Genomic DNA, 17,989 nt, shown 5'->3' on the forward strand with positions numbered 1-17,989 from the left:
TCGTTTTACTATTTATAACACCGTACTTATCGGAGCTTATTGTTGTTTTTTGCGACTCATTTGTGAAAGAATGCGATGAAATCATTATTTCTTTCGTTTTCATACAAGATTTTAAAATACATAAGTGGACTTAAAAGCTTTCACTCTTGATTTTTGCACAATAGAAAAGAGGCGTGGTTTAGTTAAACGGAGGCTAAACGGAGTGGTTTCTTTGTAAGTGGAAATCAAGCCTTAGGTTTTTGTCTTTGTATTTTCTGATAGTCGCCGGAGAGGCAATAATCATGCAATGAAAAAAAAAATGAAACTTCTGCGTGACACGACGAAATTTAGATTTTTTTAGTAGAAACAGTCTATGGCAAAAGTGCTGAAACAAATGCATGCCAAGATGCATGCTCAAAACTACAATCGACTCCAGTTGTTGCACGTCCTTATCTGATGGTAAATCTCATCTTTACAATTGTAATCAAACATTGTAATACTTCCAAATTTTTCGGGGAACACAAATAACTAACATAAATTATCTGTATGCAAGAATCGCCGAATAATATTATGTTATGTACCTGCGGGAAAATTTGCTTACTAACGACGGGTACGTTTGGGGATTATATCCCTCACCCTATTACAAATTTTCCCGCAAGGTAAGTTTTATATTTTACATGCTCCACCGTCACAAACAATGATGTAAAGTTATATTTACAGCACGCTGGTGTGTAATATTACATTACGCATCTGTGAACGAGAAAGTTGTAACGTGAGACGCTAGTTGTCTCGTTCTAAAATACTGAAATGAACTGTGTGCACTCAACGGAAATATTTCTCATTTACGAGTTCACAAATACGGATTATTGACCGAATTTTAATGACTTCGTTGACTCTTTGAAATTAATGTAAGAGCAAATTTTCTGTTAGTATTTTTCTGCGTTCAACTTACCGTGTGTAACAAGTGTTCCCAGGTATATCATAAACAGCACCTTCCTGTGAGTAATCCTGTACGGCAAAATATTCATTGCAATTAACACCAGCTTCACCGTGTTCAACAGCAACATTTTGAATAAATTTTTTAATGATTTTGTGTGTTTTTTATATATTTTTATAAAGTATTTTCCCGTTAATTAGAAACTTTCACGACACTACAATGAGTTCCGTTTTTTCTTTCGTATTTAGAACGGAACGAAAAACTACAACACTGCTACAGCATGATTTAAAATAAAAAAAAATTGTAAAAGATTTTCATTCAATATCACTTCACCTCTTCGTTGAAGGAATTCTGCTGAAAAATTAACGAGAGCAATTTTACTATCTGAAGTATAGAGAAAAAAAATCGAAAGAAAGAAATTGGTAATAGCACAGAAAGATTCGTGCATATCAAGTATATTGTACAGATAGGAGGACGAGGAAAAGAAACGAAACGAAAATGAAGTTGTGTATATATTGGAAAATTTAACGGTACGGGGTGTCGCAAGAGGATTGCCAGGCACATTACTAATTCATGTTTATTTAGAGGAGAGTGCACCAAATGGAATTGGAATGGAAAAGTAAAATAAAGTATTTTATCTCTTACCTTTAAAGGAAAGATATATGTACGTACCATATAAATACAATGTTGGGTATACGATCATTGAATAGAATATGCTGTACAAGTGGGTTCTCAACTGTGTGCTAAAGCTAGTGCGGTTGGTACACCGACGCCATATAAACATAAATTCAATAAATATACTCGAATATATAACTTATTTTGAAGAAAATAAATTAAGAAATTAAATTAAGCTGTAAAATGTCATATACACATACGTTCAACCGAGTCTGGTTGTGTTATGTATTTTAGTGTACCGTGTACCGTGGAACTTGTTCCATATAAATAAACAATAATATTAGGAACATCGTTTACATGTCAATGACTTAACATGGACTTTTATTGTTATTCATAGCTGGTATAGTATGTAGCAACAGCGCAGCCAGCAAGAAGGAAAATTCTCATATAATTTACTACATTTTCCTATTGTACTAATTATGTCGCTAAGAAATAAATTATATTTGTAATTTATCACAGACGTTGGTTTACGGAGGAGACCTTTGAAAATCATTTTACTATGCTGGTGCATGTAATAAGGTTATTACATGTATAGGCAATAACCTTTACATCACTCGCATAGTAAAACGTCGTACTACACACGGGAAATAAAGTGATATCTCGTATCACGATGAGTAAAAGTACCTCGGGCTGCCGCCCTCGGATACTTTTTCTCATCTGGATACGAGATATCACTTTACTTCCCTTGCATAGTAATGTACTATTGTGTCTTTCTGAATTTACATAAAAAAAGTTTCCCAGTCTATTTTAAACTTTCCACCAATTAGTCGACTTGAAATGAGAAATAATTGAGTTTAAAGAAGCGTTCATTTCAGCGGCTGAAGTCATTTAACTTCTTGTTTTTCAACCGTGGCTATTTTCAATTGCTAGTCTGTTTAAAATGATATCGCGTACAAGGAAATTTACATTTTCACAAATCTAATTTAATTCGGCTACTATTTTGTCATAAACGTGATCTGTGCAATCGTACAAAATGATAGTAATTGAGGTTATAGTTGCGTGGGTGATCCGATTGAATAACTGCAAGACAACTTTGGATATAGTTCAGAGCCTATCATGTGGAATTAATTTTGCGAATTCTGGTTTTTCTTAGAGCTTATAAAATGCCATCCGAATGTAAGCTTAAAAACAAACAAAAAAACAGCTGAAAGGGCCATAGAGGACTGTGAAACTACGATCTACTGTTATTTAGAGAATTTGATTCCCCTGCAGTGACTGAATATTTAAACAAAGAGGATTTTCTTTGTTAAGTTTTAAGAATTTTCTTCAACTTTTGTAGGTTATGTGGGCATTTATAATTTCTATAGTTGGAAACTTTCAAATAAGTGAGGCATTTAGTTTCGGCTGATCCGATCATACAAACAATAATGTATTTAAATAATTTTTTTTATTTCAAATCCAATTCGATTCTAGTATTTCTAAGCTGAAAATTAAAAGAATTCGTCGCGGAATATAGCGTTTCTCTAGAAAATTTGCCCACTACTCTTGATAGGTTTCTTCCAAGGCCATTCAAAATGTCAATCGTCATCCACATAGAAGCCAACACAACCTCACTTTGAAGTTTTCACAAACAAATTTGTTTATGTTTGCATCTGTTGATGACGGTCGAATGTTTTCGGCCTGTCAAAATTCGTTTTTACCGTACGATGGAAGAAACCTATTGAGTTCTCCTATGTTTGCAATACATTCTGTACTGCAAGCGGTGTTTTCTGTGTTTAGAGTTTCTGAAAAATATATCGACATGATTTATACTAACTAACACATACACATCCAATGGAGATTGAAATACACATAGAAGAAAGAACATACACATCATGTGTTGTACCAACGGTTCAAAATTGGATTTAAAATAAAAATGTCCACGGTAGCTCAATTGGTTAGAGCATCAGCCCGGCAAGTTGAAGGTTGTGAGTTCGTGTCTCACCCGTGCACATAAAAAAAAATATTTCAAATCCAATTCGATTCTAGTATTTCTAAGCTGAAAAATAATGTATTTACGTCTTTAAATAGTCTTTGTGCCACCGAGAATTGAAATACGACTCTTTTCAGCACTCATTTTAGTGTTGTAAAGTGACTTATTTCAGCACCCGTTTGATGTGATATTACAACACTCAAAGCAGTGTTGATATGGAATTTGTATGAGTTGTTACAGCATTCGTTTGAGAAAATGCAAAGCAATGTGATCGATCAAATTTGAAGAGTGATTGCTTACAATGAAAATTATGATTTTTTGTGCTCTTGTCTATTTCAATTCTCGGTTGGCACAAAGCATGATGTGTTACACGTATTGTAATGAGATTTTTTCAGCACACGACCCAATTTTCCTTACTCGCTCCGCTCGTAAGTAAAACTTGGGTCTAGTGCTGAAAAAATCAACATTACAATACTTGTAACACAACATACTATACCGCCACCAAGCTCATGCGTGTGGTGTACATTGTTCACCCGCAAAAACAAGTATTACCGCATTTGTTTGTATGAATGGATCAGCTGAAAAACAGTTGAAACGAAATGCGTCACTTATTACAAAGTCGCTGACTATAGTCTTTTTTAGAATCATTTCGGATTTTTTAATGATTTTCATGTAATTTTAAGTGAGAAAGTTTTTTCTTAGTTCGTCCATTCAATTTTTTGGCCGAAACAAGAATATGACGAATTAATGATTGAAAGTCTGTAGGTTTGACTGGCCCGAAAATACTCTTTGGGATTATATACACATAAAATTTCAAAAGTTTAGAACAAAAATTAAAAATTAAACGTGTACCCCATACTGGTGTACACAAAAAAACCACCTCCCTTTTAACCACGAAAAAGAATTTATGAAGAAATAATTTTCCCCATCAACCCGAGTTACGACAAAGCAATTAAATTTATTTTATTATACATTTTCTGTAACGTAAGTTATAAATATGACTGCAAATTAACCTACATCTTAAAAATACATTATACATGTTTGCACTGACATTATATAAAATTTATTGACGTGCTTCGCCTGGGTAATTTACTTACCTATATACAATTTATTCTGATTTTCTGCAGACACCCCAAAAAAACGAAAAGTATAAAAGTTGCAAGACGAATTGTTACATTTCTCTGTAATAGTCTTAGGATTTTAATGTGGTTGAATTAGATTGGATGGGGTAGCGAAAATAATTGATTGTAAATATATTTTAGCTTTTTTCTTTTAAATATTCCGTTGTTTTTTTGTTGTCTTTTATCTTTATTTATTTAAATCTATTTACCAATATATCTTCTATGTGTCACAAGAGTGTACACATATATTAGCTTTTTGGAAGATTTATCGATTAGTTCGCATTGTTTGGTATATAATGCGTAGCATAAATGTTGTTGTACTGTATACATTGTAAACATTGTATCATTAAAAATATTAAATCTTGATAAAAAATCATGTGAGCCACAAGGAAAAATTTTGCGGTTTTTTTTATGATGCTATAAAGCACTGAAGTACCGAAATGATTTCACATGAAAATGTTTAATATAAATTGAATTTTGTCAACATGTTGTAACGGACTTAAAGAAAGGAAGAGAAAAAAAAACGCAAAAATGTAATTGCTTAGTATACGTACATTCGATTTTGTTCTGTTGTTGTGCTCTGTAGATTGTCTTGAAATTTATAAAATAAATAGCTCGTTAGACAGCGTCTCTATACATTTATTGTCTTTGAAAAAGACAATCGGTGTTTTACTTGACTAAGTGAAAAGAAAAATGTGTAGTTAACAGCGAACCAGGGAAACCTATCCACTTCAGACATTCATTTGTGGTTTTTAATGATGTCGAGATTGTGATTACGTAGAATCTGTTATAACATGTACATTGCCGTTGTTAACAAAGAACCATAAGATCCTATATTCTAAGCATTCTCAATCTGTTGCCAGGCAATGGAATGAACTTACAGTGGGTTCATTTTAGTTCGGAACATATTTGAAATTTTTGAGAGTTCTAAAAGTCATCGATGTTCCCAGTCAATAAAGCGTTTCCAGGTTATGATATTTTGGCACAAAATTTGAAAATCCCATAGCGAATTCAAATTTCGCGCCAAAATATCATAGACCGGGAAGAACTTAATTGACTGGGAACCTCGATGACTTTTAAAACTCTGATAAATCTGAAATTGTTCTTTCTAAAGATGAACACACTGTAGAGAATTATTGTGAAATAAATATCAAACAGATCCCTCATCTTCTTAGACCATGTCGATTTCAAATATTAAAATATTCACTGTGTTATGCAGGTTGAAAACTATCGTGATTGAAGCGTACAAAACCTTTTACGTCAAAAGCTTTCATCTATTCTCTCTACTTACGATAAATTTAAATTTTCCTTTTATTTCCTGAGAAACTCATTTTTCATTTTTGTTATTGCCATCGAATGACAAAACCGTTTAATAAAGATCACATTGCCCAATGAAACATCAATCAGAATTTTTTCTTCTTCTGAATTGTCCGAAACGCTTCTTCGAATATAGAGTGCATGGCTAAGTGAATTCATCATTATATACCGACTGTTTGTGTACAAAAAATACGTCACAACACCATTTATTGCTGAGTCAACATTTTACACAATTATGCCATGAACGAATGTTGATATGGGTGTATAGACTCATTGTTGCTTGTTGGGTGAGCACTAGCCAGACGACGTCTATTTAGGTCCACAGAAAGAGAAAAAATGTCTTTGTAAATTGTAAATTATTATTGAAAATATTCCCACATTCTTTCGCTATGTACAAACATTTTACACAGAAAGATTGAAAATAAAGCTTTTGAAGGGGTTTTTGAGCCATCTACGAATGAGTTAAAAGAAGGAGATATATCATTGAAATCGAGATCGAATACGTTATTGTCAGAGGACTTCTAATGCTTTAATTCCTTTATCAGTTGTCGACCAAGTTTTCGACTAAAATATGTGATGAGCTCTGAGGCTTGAACGCCTGATATAGGTATATGAATGTTAAAATAAATGAAGTACCAGATTTCCTATCAAACACTAGACGTTGTTCCAAACAAAATAAGTAATAGATTTAATGATTTTACCTTTATATGATTGCCGTTTCTAAAAGGTTAAGTAAGTCTGCTATTTATATTTCATTTATACCGAACTTTAATTGATTTTTTTGATCCATGGCATCACTACACACCGATTACAAAACCTACATACATAAATGTATATGTAAATGTAGGTACATACCATATACACATTCTATAATAACCTGCAGCAGCATCTGGTTCAAATGAAAAATGAAATCGTTATGAAATTTATAATGATTGTTATTTTGTGCCACCGAGAATTGAAATACGACGGATTTCAATATCGATAACTAGATTGAAATGTCCAAAATTACAACACCCGTTTTCATGGCTTATTACAACACTCAAACCAGTGTTGAAATGAAATTCGTATGAGTTATTACAGCATTCGTTTTAAAAAAATGCAAAGCAACGTGATCGATCAAATTCGAAGAGTGATTGTTTACAATGAAAATTCTGAATTTTTGTGCATTTGTCTATTTCAATTCTCGGTTGGCACAAAGCATGATGTGTTACACGTATTGTAATGAGATTTTTTCAGCACACGACCCAATTTTCCTTACTCGCTCCGCTCGTAAGGAAAACTTGGGTCTAGTGCTGAAAAAATCAACATTACAATACTTGTAACACAACATACTATTTCATCTCCAAAGGTTCATAAGTACATAAATTGCATTTCAGTTGTGCTACTGCAGTGGCAAACCACAACTACTGAAAAATAATATGATATGTCTGAGTTCAGTTTAATTGAAGACATAAACTATTTCCCCGGAGATAAACGAGTCATTAGATATAAATGATACTCCTTCACCTTTTCCGTATGAGGCAGTCAGTTTTACCTGAAATTCATGTGAACATAATTTCACTTTACCATCAGATTTAATAATGATTGAATGGCAGAATGTACAGTTTTGTGAATAAGTCATAGGATGTGATGGATGTAATCAAAGGTTAAAATTTTAGAAGCGGCAACCGCATCGCAATAAAATCTTTAAATTTGCTGTACTTCATTTGTATCTCCTACTGTTTGATAAAAAATCTATGTGGCATCAATTTCTTAGCATACGTTTCGTTGTATCATCTATATCTATTTAAGAAATTTTAGTTTTTAGAGATAATTTTGCCATTTTTTGTGTTATGAAACTCAAAACCCATTAATTAACATAGCTAACGCCGACCCGTACGAAACACCTATTCGTATCAAAAGCTTTTAATGTCGAACTCTTCAGTCTTCATTTCTCTTCTCTCTATCTAATAAAGCGAAAACAGGCGAAATATATTCAAATTTGGCCGACCTACAAGCAAAAATCGCTTGGAGCCCTCCACCTGGTTTACACCAAGAGGTCAAACTCACAAGTCGGTCATCCGATTTCTATCTATCCGATTTTTTGTCGATCGGTATTGTAATAGTATGTTGTGTTACAAGTATTGTAATGTTGATTTTTTCAGCACTAGACCCAAGTTTTCCGTACGAGCGGAGCGAGTAAGGAAAATTGGGTCGTGTGCTGAAAAAATCTCAAATACCCGTTTGATGGGATATTTCAACACTCAAAGCAGTGTTGTTATGGAATTTGTATGAGTTATTACAACATTCGTTTTAGAAAATGCAAAGCAATGTGATCGATCAAATTTGAAGAGTGATTGTTTACCATGAAAATTATGATTTTTTTGGGCATTTGTCTATTTCAATTCTCGGTGGCACAATAGTATGTTGTATTACAAGTATTGAAATGTTGATTTTTTCAGCACACGACCCAATTTTCCTTACTCGCTCCGCTCGTAAGGAAAACTTGGGTCTAGTGCTGAAAAAATCAACATTTCAATACTTGTAATACAACATACTATTGTGCCACCGAGAATTGAAATACGACTCTTTTCAGCACTCATTTTAGTGTTGTAAAGTGACTTATTTCAGCACCCGTTTGATGTGATATTACAACATTCAAAGCAGTGTTGATATGGAATTTGTATGAGTTGTTACAGCATTCGTTTGAGAAAATGCAAAGCAATGCGATCGATCAAATTTGAAGAGTGATTGTTTACAATGAAAATTATGATTTTTTGTGCTCGTGTCTATTTCAATTCTCGGTTGGCACAAAGCATGATGTGTTACACGTATTGTAATGAGATTTTTTCAGCACACGACCCAATTTTCCTTACTCGCTCCGCTCGTAAGGAAAACTTGGGTCTAGTGCTGAAAAAATCAACATTACAATACTTGTAACACAACATACTAATTCATTTGACGTATCACAGACCAGTGTAGTGTTTAAATGTCTGGACATATCTTCGGAAAACACTTAGGCACTTATTTACGAGGGGTAAATGACCGTTTTTATCCATGAAACAATCACATCATTTTGTTGCACAATTTTTCACAACAGGAACAAAGTGACAGTTCGGTTGAGAAAATTCGTATTTTCAAACTGCTCTCTTTTTTTGAGTAGGTAGCTGTGAGATAATAGAAACTTTATTGTCATCACTCACATCTTCAACAAAACGTCATTTCCTTATTTCTGGGGAAAATAGATTATTCACACCGCACGGATGAATAAGTATTAGATTGCGTCCTTCATTTTTACCAAGTGTCAGGGTTGCAGCCCGACTCGAAGGCAAGGGTTACAATCACACTATAGTGTTTTAAATTAAAAGAGTCGAAAATGATTTATTTAAAATTCGAGATGTAGATATATGTGAGCTGAGAGAGCAGAAGTAACTAGAGAATGAGTGTTTGTGTGAAGAGGTTTTAACGGTGCTTTTAAGGGTTATTCATATGTAGTAGAATGTACAGTTCTTTAGAGGATGTGGAGGTGTATTAGGCAAGAAATCGGTATACATCGGTGATCTAGGCCCAGAATTGACAAAATTCTTGGTTGGAGAAAATAGTAAAATAACTAACTCTATGAGCATACGTGAAGTGGATTTTAAAAATCGAAAAATTAAAAATTCTTTCTATCTGTGGTCATTTTGTTTTTCAGTTTCACATCTAGTCAGTTTCTAATTAATCAAAATTATTTATTAAAATTTTAAGTTACTTCGGAAAATTTATTCTCCGACAAAGTTAATGTATATGTCTGTCAGTCTGTCTGTATCTATATAAGATTATGCTTATTCAATTCTGGATTCTGTGCAAATGCAAAACAGAACTCAGTCCTATAAATTTTAAATTTCCATTAATTTTATATACACAAATTTTAAGATAGTAAGACGAAGCGAAATCTCGACTTTAATTAAAAATTCGTTAAAATAACTCTCTCCGTGCATCATTTAACTACACACTGTTATCGTTCATAGGAAGTTTCCATTATTTCTCCATTAAAAGTTTAATATCTTTTGCATTGTGTATTTAATGAGCAACGCTTAAATTTATTGAATTGAATTGGAATATTGAAATGAAATGTTTTATGTTGAAAGTTTTTAGTTCCAAACTTAGCTGGAAACATTTCATGCGAAATAAAGAGCAGTTTTAGATTGGTTTTTGTAATAAAATTGAATGTATATATGATAATCACCTGAACTAATCTCATTTCACAGTTTTTATAGCACATACTCGAATTGAGTTGGGGTAATTGTGAAGTTTTTATTTGACTACGATTAGCCATATTAAATGAGCAAATAAGCAAATCTGGTTAGTTGTTAACTCTGAAAATTCCAAAAAAAATTCTAAGTAATTTTGACAAACCGAAAAGAAATTCAGAATTTTATTCTGAATTTTTAGAAACTTTTCCGAATTTTTTGGAAATTTCAGAATAAAAATTCCTAAGTATTGCGTCATGTGACTATTTTACGAGCATCTTTTCTAATTTTATGTCTAATGGGTAAAAGTAGTCCAAAAACCTTACTAATAAACTGAAGATTAAATTTAGAGGGAAAAATTAATCGTTCAGGAGGGATCTATAGGTAAATGTTTCACTTAATAGATATGATATGGATAATAAATCAACCTTTGTTGTGTAATTATATGAAATTATAACTGATTATATACGGCTTAAAGTTATCCCCCTTTATTTGAGTTGATATACTCATTTTCCCTTTGTTGTTTTCCCCTCTGCATACTATAAACCATTGCATGGAAGCTATTATAAAGTGGTAATAATTTTTTTAGATATATTTAATTCGATTTCGGGGAACATTAGCCAATAAAGGCATGTTTCATGAATACCTGTCATGGTGTAATGTCACGATTGGAAATCATATAGATAAGTCTTTCCTAGCAACAGACACATTTCCAGAGTTTTCATCGATTTGCAATGGCTATTTGACTAACAAGTAGCTGAACAGCGGATAAAAGAACGGAAATAGCTATTTTATTCAAAGGACGCAGCCAACTCAATAAAAGTCTATTGGCTTATTTATTTCGAGTCGTGACACACGGACTGTGGGTATAGTTATTGAGTGGGCTGCGTCCCCCCAAAACACTACAGAAAAACTTTTCTACAAGGACAAACCATCTATTGAATTTCGGCGAATTTCGGCACGCCTTGATGGGTCTTTTTGTTTTTTTTTTCTTCAAACGAATGAGCTGAAAAACACCTACATTCAAACCGAGGGGTAATCACTGATTTACTAGCTCAGTAAATCACGGTAAATCACGGTAAATCACAGTAAATCACAGTAAATCAAGTAAATCAAAAATGAAGTTTCTACTAAATTTGAATCTATTTACTTCAATTTGTATTAGTTCATGAAATTTATCCTATATGTTTACGGCCACGATACTTCGAAATGTAATCCAGTGACAATTAAAAAATTTTCAAAAATTTTTCAAAATTTTTTGTGATTTACCGTGATTTACTTGATTTACTGATTTACTAGTGATTACCCCCTTGATTCAAACTAATTTTGTGAAGCTTTACTAATAATTATTTTTCGTACAATTTTCGGTGATAATGGTAAACTACTTTAGGACACTTAAGTTCTTAAGCAAGTTTTCAAGGAGAAATTCATATCTCCTCTTTCCTACTTGATGTTACTTAGATTAGATTCAATGTGTCGCTTCTGATTCAAAATTTCTGAAATATCCAAAAAAATTTAGGATTCAGTGGGAACTTGCAGAAACCATAAAATGGAAAAATTTTCCGAGATATGAGTTATAAATTCCTCTTACGCCCTGATAATAAAAGGGGAAGGACTTTCTTTAGACTTAAGTTGCTGCCCACATTTGGGTCAGAAAAAAATTGTGAACATTAAAAATGTCATTTCATCAGCATCTCAGATGCATGGATATACTGTTAGCGAAATATCAACGATAAGAAAGTAAACTTTCGTACCGTTTCTTAACCAAACATACTAAGCTAACACATTCAGGTGTGTGGTAAAGCCACCACAAAGCTGGTTTAAACCTACAAAATACAAGTATAATTGGTGTGCCAGAACAAATGAAGTGCGAGAACTTCATATTCTCACACTTAATCATGTGAGATGTCTGGTTCCGCCACGGGCATTTTTAAGCTTTTTGAGTTTCTACACACTTTTTTTCTATCAATTCCTAGACTCTTACTTTCCGAAAAAGTGTGTATAATACCTTTTTGCAATTACACACTTTTTCATTTTTTTAGAGTAAAATGTGTAATGATTACACACTCGTAGACTGAAGAGTGTATAATTATTACACATTTAACGCAGCTCCAAATTTACTCCTTTCAAATCACAAATTCAGCGTCGAACGTGGCTTCGCTTTTATCTTTCGTTGCTTTTCACAAAAGGAGCACTCACACAATGCGCTAAGAATCTGTTTGCGAATTGGAACGGCTTGTTCCACTTTTTCGTCTTCGGACGATGATGATTTCTTCAATGTATTGAGCGTTTGGATACTTTTTTACTCTTAGCTCTACCCAATTGTTCAATTTTCTCTTTATTCTTTCGAAAAGACTTGCAGTAATGTACAGAAAATATTAAAAGAGCGAAGTAAGGTTCGAGTGTCTCATTTGAAATTAAAAAATATTAATTATCAGTTAAATGGATTAAGCTCATAAAGCTTCGTTTGGAATGAAGCCTCAGTTTTTTTTGGCAATAAGTCGATTTTTTACATTTTTTATTAGGCATAGTGTGTAATTTTACACACTTTTACTACGAACAAAAAAGTTCAAAAAGTTTTAACACACAATGTGTAAGCCCGTGTAAGCAACCACTTACTTTTGTTAACCTGTTACAGACGGCAAGCAAATGACCAATATTATTACCGGGGCTATTACTTCAATCGATCATAAATACTTTTAATCCCTTTATTTCAAATCTTGTATTTCAATTTTTTAAACATGCATTTTACTATATCAAGCACCATATTACCCAGAGTTTGTCTATATTTTATTTGACATATGAATAGCCTTATGTGAAAGCTATAAAGACTTTCGGTCCAAACATTAAAATGCACTATTATGGATCGTTACAACGCACTTCAAGCAAAAGTGATCAAAGTGGTCAGCTGCAGAGAGTACTCTATTTTATATGAAAATATTTTTACAGTGTTTAACAGTTGTGTGACACACTGTCAAGTTTTAGTACCCTATTTAACGTAGCACTCATGCTTGAAGTGCGTTGATCGTTACAATAACCAAATTATTACAATTGTATTTATGAATGTAGAGTTTACTTTACAGTATTCTTAGGGGACTTACATTTTAAGAAAGTGTCCGCGATCCGGTGTTGCCAGACAAAGCTCAAAAAGTTCTTAAAAATTCTTTGTATATTTAAAGTACTCGACGATTATAAACATGTATGACAACACTGAATCGTGGACGTTCTTTATGTAAGTCTTCTTAAATCCTTAAATTCACATACAATTCCTCGGACGCACAATATGATTATTCAAATTAAACCTTTACCCAACGAAATTTAATAGCTTTTATTTCTAATAAGAAATGTAAAACTGTTTCACTTTAGAATAAAGTAAATTCCAAAGAACATTAACACTACTGAAAACTGAGGTTCCAGCGAATAGCAAAATGAAAAGAAAGCAGAAGCAAAAAATCGTTTGTTTGTGCAGTATTTTCCCATTTCCTATGTTTTCGAAACTTTACAAATTTGCTGTCATTCAAACTTCTTACATGTGGAAACTAAACTGAAACCGGTACCGTATTAAATATTTAAAAAAAAATCTTTAAGTTTTGATAGAAAGTCCTTGTAATTGCTAAAGTTTTGTGTGTCAATTTATCAGCAACGAGATATAGTTTTTAATAGTCTTTCGATATATTACGGCATCAAAAATGTCAGGTATATCAATAAATATTTGCATCCAAACATCAATCAACTTGAAACATCCAGAAAAAAATTGCTCGCAGCGTCGGTGATTTCATACGTGAAACTTTTTTTTTTAATCAAATATGATTGTCACTCACTTTTGAATTGATAAAAATTGCATTTGTTTCGCGTCAATTTTTTAATGTAATGCAAAAAAAAAGAGAGAGAAAACTTTCGACGTATAATATGAATTTTTCGTTTCAAAATAGAATCGTAAAATATTTAGGGTAAAGCGAAATTAGAATGGACATTTCGAATAAAAGTTTAAGCTATAAATAAGTTAAATTGTTTAACGCGATCTATATTTATTCAACGTAAATAATCAACAAAGAATGAAACTCCGTTGTATGAGATGAACTTTGAATAGAGAAGTTGAGCTTTTACTAATACATCAATTTAACTTTTATTCTGTTCAATTTTCAGTCTATGAATATTAAGCATCCCGATCATATGACAATTATTTGAAAGTTTTAAGTTCAACAAGCGAAATCCATTTTACGGGTATATATACCAGCATTTCGTACTATATTTCTAATATGTAAACGAATTTAATCTTCATTCTCATAACATTTGCACACTCACCTCAAAAACTTTTGTACAAACAAGTGTCAATGGATATATACGTTCATTATTTGGTAAGTATCAACGACCTTTTTCTTCAGAATGTGGCCGTACCACACACATAACGCCGGAATGGAATGAGTATCGAGATTAAATTAAAGGAAAAAAAAGGATTCGCTCAGAAGAATCTTTGTTTTATTTACTGAGCTATTGTGTTGGTGTTTAACAATAACAGAAGAACATGAAAATAAGTGCAAGAAAATTGCCGCAAGGTTTCGTCTAGTATTCATTTCTACAAGTAGCTAATTTACAACTTCATTTTACGTTTCAAAGGAGACCGCTGTAGTTTTGCAATAATAAAAATATTCTTCCAGCAAAAGTTCATGAATAAAAAAGGCGGTTCATTAAAAATTATAAACTGAAATCAACAATGAAAACCACCTCAACATTTACCACCCACAACATGCTCTTTTTAACACAATTTTCTCTTCTTCGCTTTTTTCTTCTATTATATTTATTCACGAACAACAAAATATTGTAATCGAAAATTTATCCACATCCACCCTTCGGTTTTCCTTTTAAAACAATCTTTTTTCACTGTGTGCATAACATAATCCGATAATCCAGTCAATTTGTGACAGGTGAACTCATTTATAATATTATCGAGATAGGATCCACTTCTTGATATATTAATGTTTCATCTTCGTTTTATATACCCAATTCGACGGACCGATAAAATGCGTGTTATCCCGACGCGTTGTAATAAAGTACTGGAAAGACTGAAAATGTTTTTTGGTCGTTGAGGTTCACCAGATTGTGATGAAGTTGTTATGGTGTGTGCGAAACGAATTCAACTAAGAGAAATTATGCAATTCGAAAATTCGAGGATGTTGTTTTGGCATTATATGCATAGGACGGTGTGGATGTGTGCACTAATGGTAATGTTATTCGAAAAATGGGGAAAATTTCCAGTGAGAATTTCGTTGGAAATATCATGCGCACTGGGACATACATTGGACGAAGGAAGAATGATAGAAAAGAGAAGAAAATAATCTCGTAACGAATGTATCTGTTTAGTATATGAAATGAATACGATTTCCACAACTGTGTAAAAATGTACTACGATATGATGATAATGAGTTCATTTTACACAGAATGCGTCTGGCAACATTTAATAACACATCGTTATCTCAATTAAAAGGTAAATTGCTTTACACATCCAATATTATGAGTGAACTAACTGCCATATATAATCACATTTTCATGAAATGAATTTTCTGTGACAAGGATAACAAGAATTCCAATTTAGATTCTCGGCAGAATAGAAACATTTCCATGTTTGTCGGCGAGCACTTCAGTACTTCGAATCCGAATTGAACTCTCATCTATAGACCAACTAATTTATAGCCCCATGTACGAGGTACTATTAGGATTAATGTACCGTTTGTAACATTTGAAATTTTGTGTATGTGTTCACTGGTTGATGAGCTTTTGTGGTAAGCTTTCACAGACAACTGTGACTTTATTTGATCTCAATATTTTCAGGATATTAATTTCAAATCTATTACTTCATTTCTTTGAACAGGTTTTTTCTATATAGGATCGCACTAGTCAGAGCTTGTCGTTTAGTCGGTATCGACAAAAGATTATAACCGGAACAGCTGGTTAGTCATTCATACCTATTATTGCGTATTGACTAGAATTCTGTTTTAATTACATGGTCTTAACCTATATCGGAACGAATATCAGAGCTTTCATCAAAGGGAAAGGGAAAGTTACATATTTTTACGGATAGATAACGATTATGTGAAGAGAAATGACGTACAGGGAGATGCACGTGAAATTCGATGTGGTTTTGTAATTGATACCACAAGAACTTTTTTCAACAAATGAAAATCTAGATTGTTATTTTCTGAATTTTCGTTAGGCGCTCACTCTCCACACTCTCTACAAGAATGAAATACTTATAAATTCTAGATTTTTATTTGCTAAACTAATATTGTGTGGCATCATACGGGGCATTTCGCATAAAAGATTCTAAAAATCCACAGCAACTCCCAAATCAGAAAACATGTCGAATTTACTTTTTTGTCCCTGTGTTTCTGGAAGATGCGGGAATTTACAAAAAAAGAGAATTAAATAAATTTCTCTGGTGACTTTACGATTTCCTTTTTAAAGAAGCGAAGTGGAAACCGACGAAAAAGTTCAATTCAAAAACGTTTGTGAATCGGTTTTAAGTCAATAATTTGCAAAAATGTCAACAAAATTCATAAAAATGCAATTAACATTGCAATGATTGTAATTTTATCGTAGCCTAAATTCAATTCCAATTTTAGATTTCATTTTGTATACTTCTTTGCGAAGATTATAAAATTAATAAAAATTTGAGTTAAATAAAGAATTTAAAACGTGTGACAACAATGACTAAGATAGTTCATATAATCAGAAATATTATAGCTGACAGCCTAAAAATGTTTTACTTTGAGTTACGTACACATATTCGCACCATAACATTAAATTTGAACACTGCCCTACACCGATCAAATTCTGAAATAAGTACATTATGTAGAACACACAATTTTAAACTGTGGCGCTCTTCGCATTTTGCAAAAATTAAAAACAAAACGAACGAACTTTCTTACAGTGCCAACATTGCAAACATAAAAATACAATAAGATTGCAATATGTGTAATGTTACTGTAATAAGATTTTCCCGGAACTATATTATTACAGTCACGCACCTTTGATTTCTAAGGCCAAATTGAATTCCAAAATTATGCGACTTGTGTACTTTGATAGAGCTCGTGAAAGTTCACCAAAGTACACCAATGAACCCAAAAAAAGTTTCGTCCAGGTGTGTGCACTCTCTCACTGAACCCTGTAATCTTGCAATATTATTACGGAATTCGGAGGGTTCAGTGAGTGAACCTAAGGACTTGGACCAAATTTTTTTTGGGTTCAAAAACCTAGTTTCGTGAACTTTCATGAGCTCTTTCAAAGTACGCAAGTCAAAAAATTTAATATCGCTCCATAGCCTTAGAAATCGAATCCGCGTTTTTGTGATGCAATAATATTCGTTTGTTATCTTATTGCGTTACAAACGAATACTATTGCAACTTCTGTAATATTGTTACAGTTTGGTGTAATATTATTGCATGTTTGACATAATGTGCCGTTTATTTTCGGTTGTGGTTCTTTCATTATTTTTGGTTTTCAACAACTTTAATTGTATTGTTGGTTTTCTAATATTGTCCTTTTCTTGGTAATGGTGATTGTAAACTCAATTGAAAGAAGAAAATGCAGATAATTTCTAAAATTTGGAGCGGTTCAAAAATTGGTTGCAGAATCTTTTGATATTACGTTTTTTCAGCGATTAATAAGGTTTGGCTAGATTTGTATTTATTTGTTCGTTATGACTATCATGTATTTTTGCGAAATTTTAATTTTTTGGAAGAATGGTATGAAGACGTCAAAGTCAATGGCTCAATAAGATTACATCACGGAACTGCAATCGGAAACATTGAGCAATTTTATTATTAATGTGTTCCATTAC

The 17,989-nt window shown here is 32.6% G+C and overlaps 1 protein-coding gene across 4 annotated transcripts in view; it reads right to left on the reverse strand.

The window, feature by feature from the left end:
- LOC119076793 (lachesin) overlaps nucleotides 1–15,269 on the reverse strand; it is an 80,217-nt gene extending 64,948 nt beyond the window's left edge. For 2 of the 4 annotated variants that reach the window (XR_005087702.1, XM_037183761.1), the window contains exons 1-2: nucleotides 14,878–15,269; nucleotides 932–1,270 (exon numbers count right to left, since the gene is read on the reverse strand). Coding sequence is in view for 3 of the 4 variants with exons in the window: in XM_037183761.1 (XP_037039656.1) it covers nucleotides 932–1,046 (115 nt within the window). In the remaining variant the exon portion in view is untranslated. The remainder of the gene's footprint in view (nucleotides 1–931; nucleotides 1,271–14,877) is intronic. The other 2 variants (XM_037183782.1, XM_037183767.1) reach the window with 2 other exon arrangements.
- Nucleotides 15,270–17,989: the final 2,720 nt, after the last annotated feature.

This window comes from Bradysia coprophila, chromosome III (assembly GCF_014529535.1).
Source record: "Bradysia coprophila strain Holo2 chromosome III, BU_Bcop_v1, whole genome shotgun sequence".
Lineage (NCBI taxonomy): Eukaryota > Metazoa > Arthropoda > Insecta > Diptera > Sciaridae > Bradysia > Bradysia coprophila.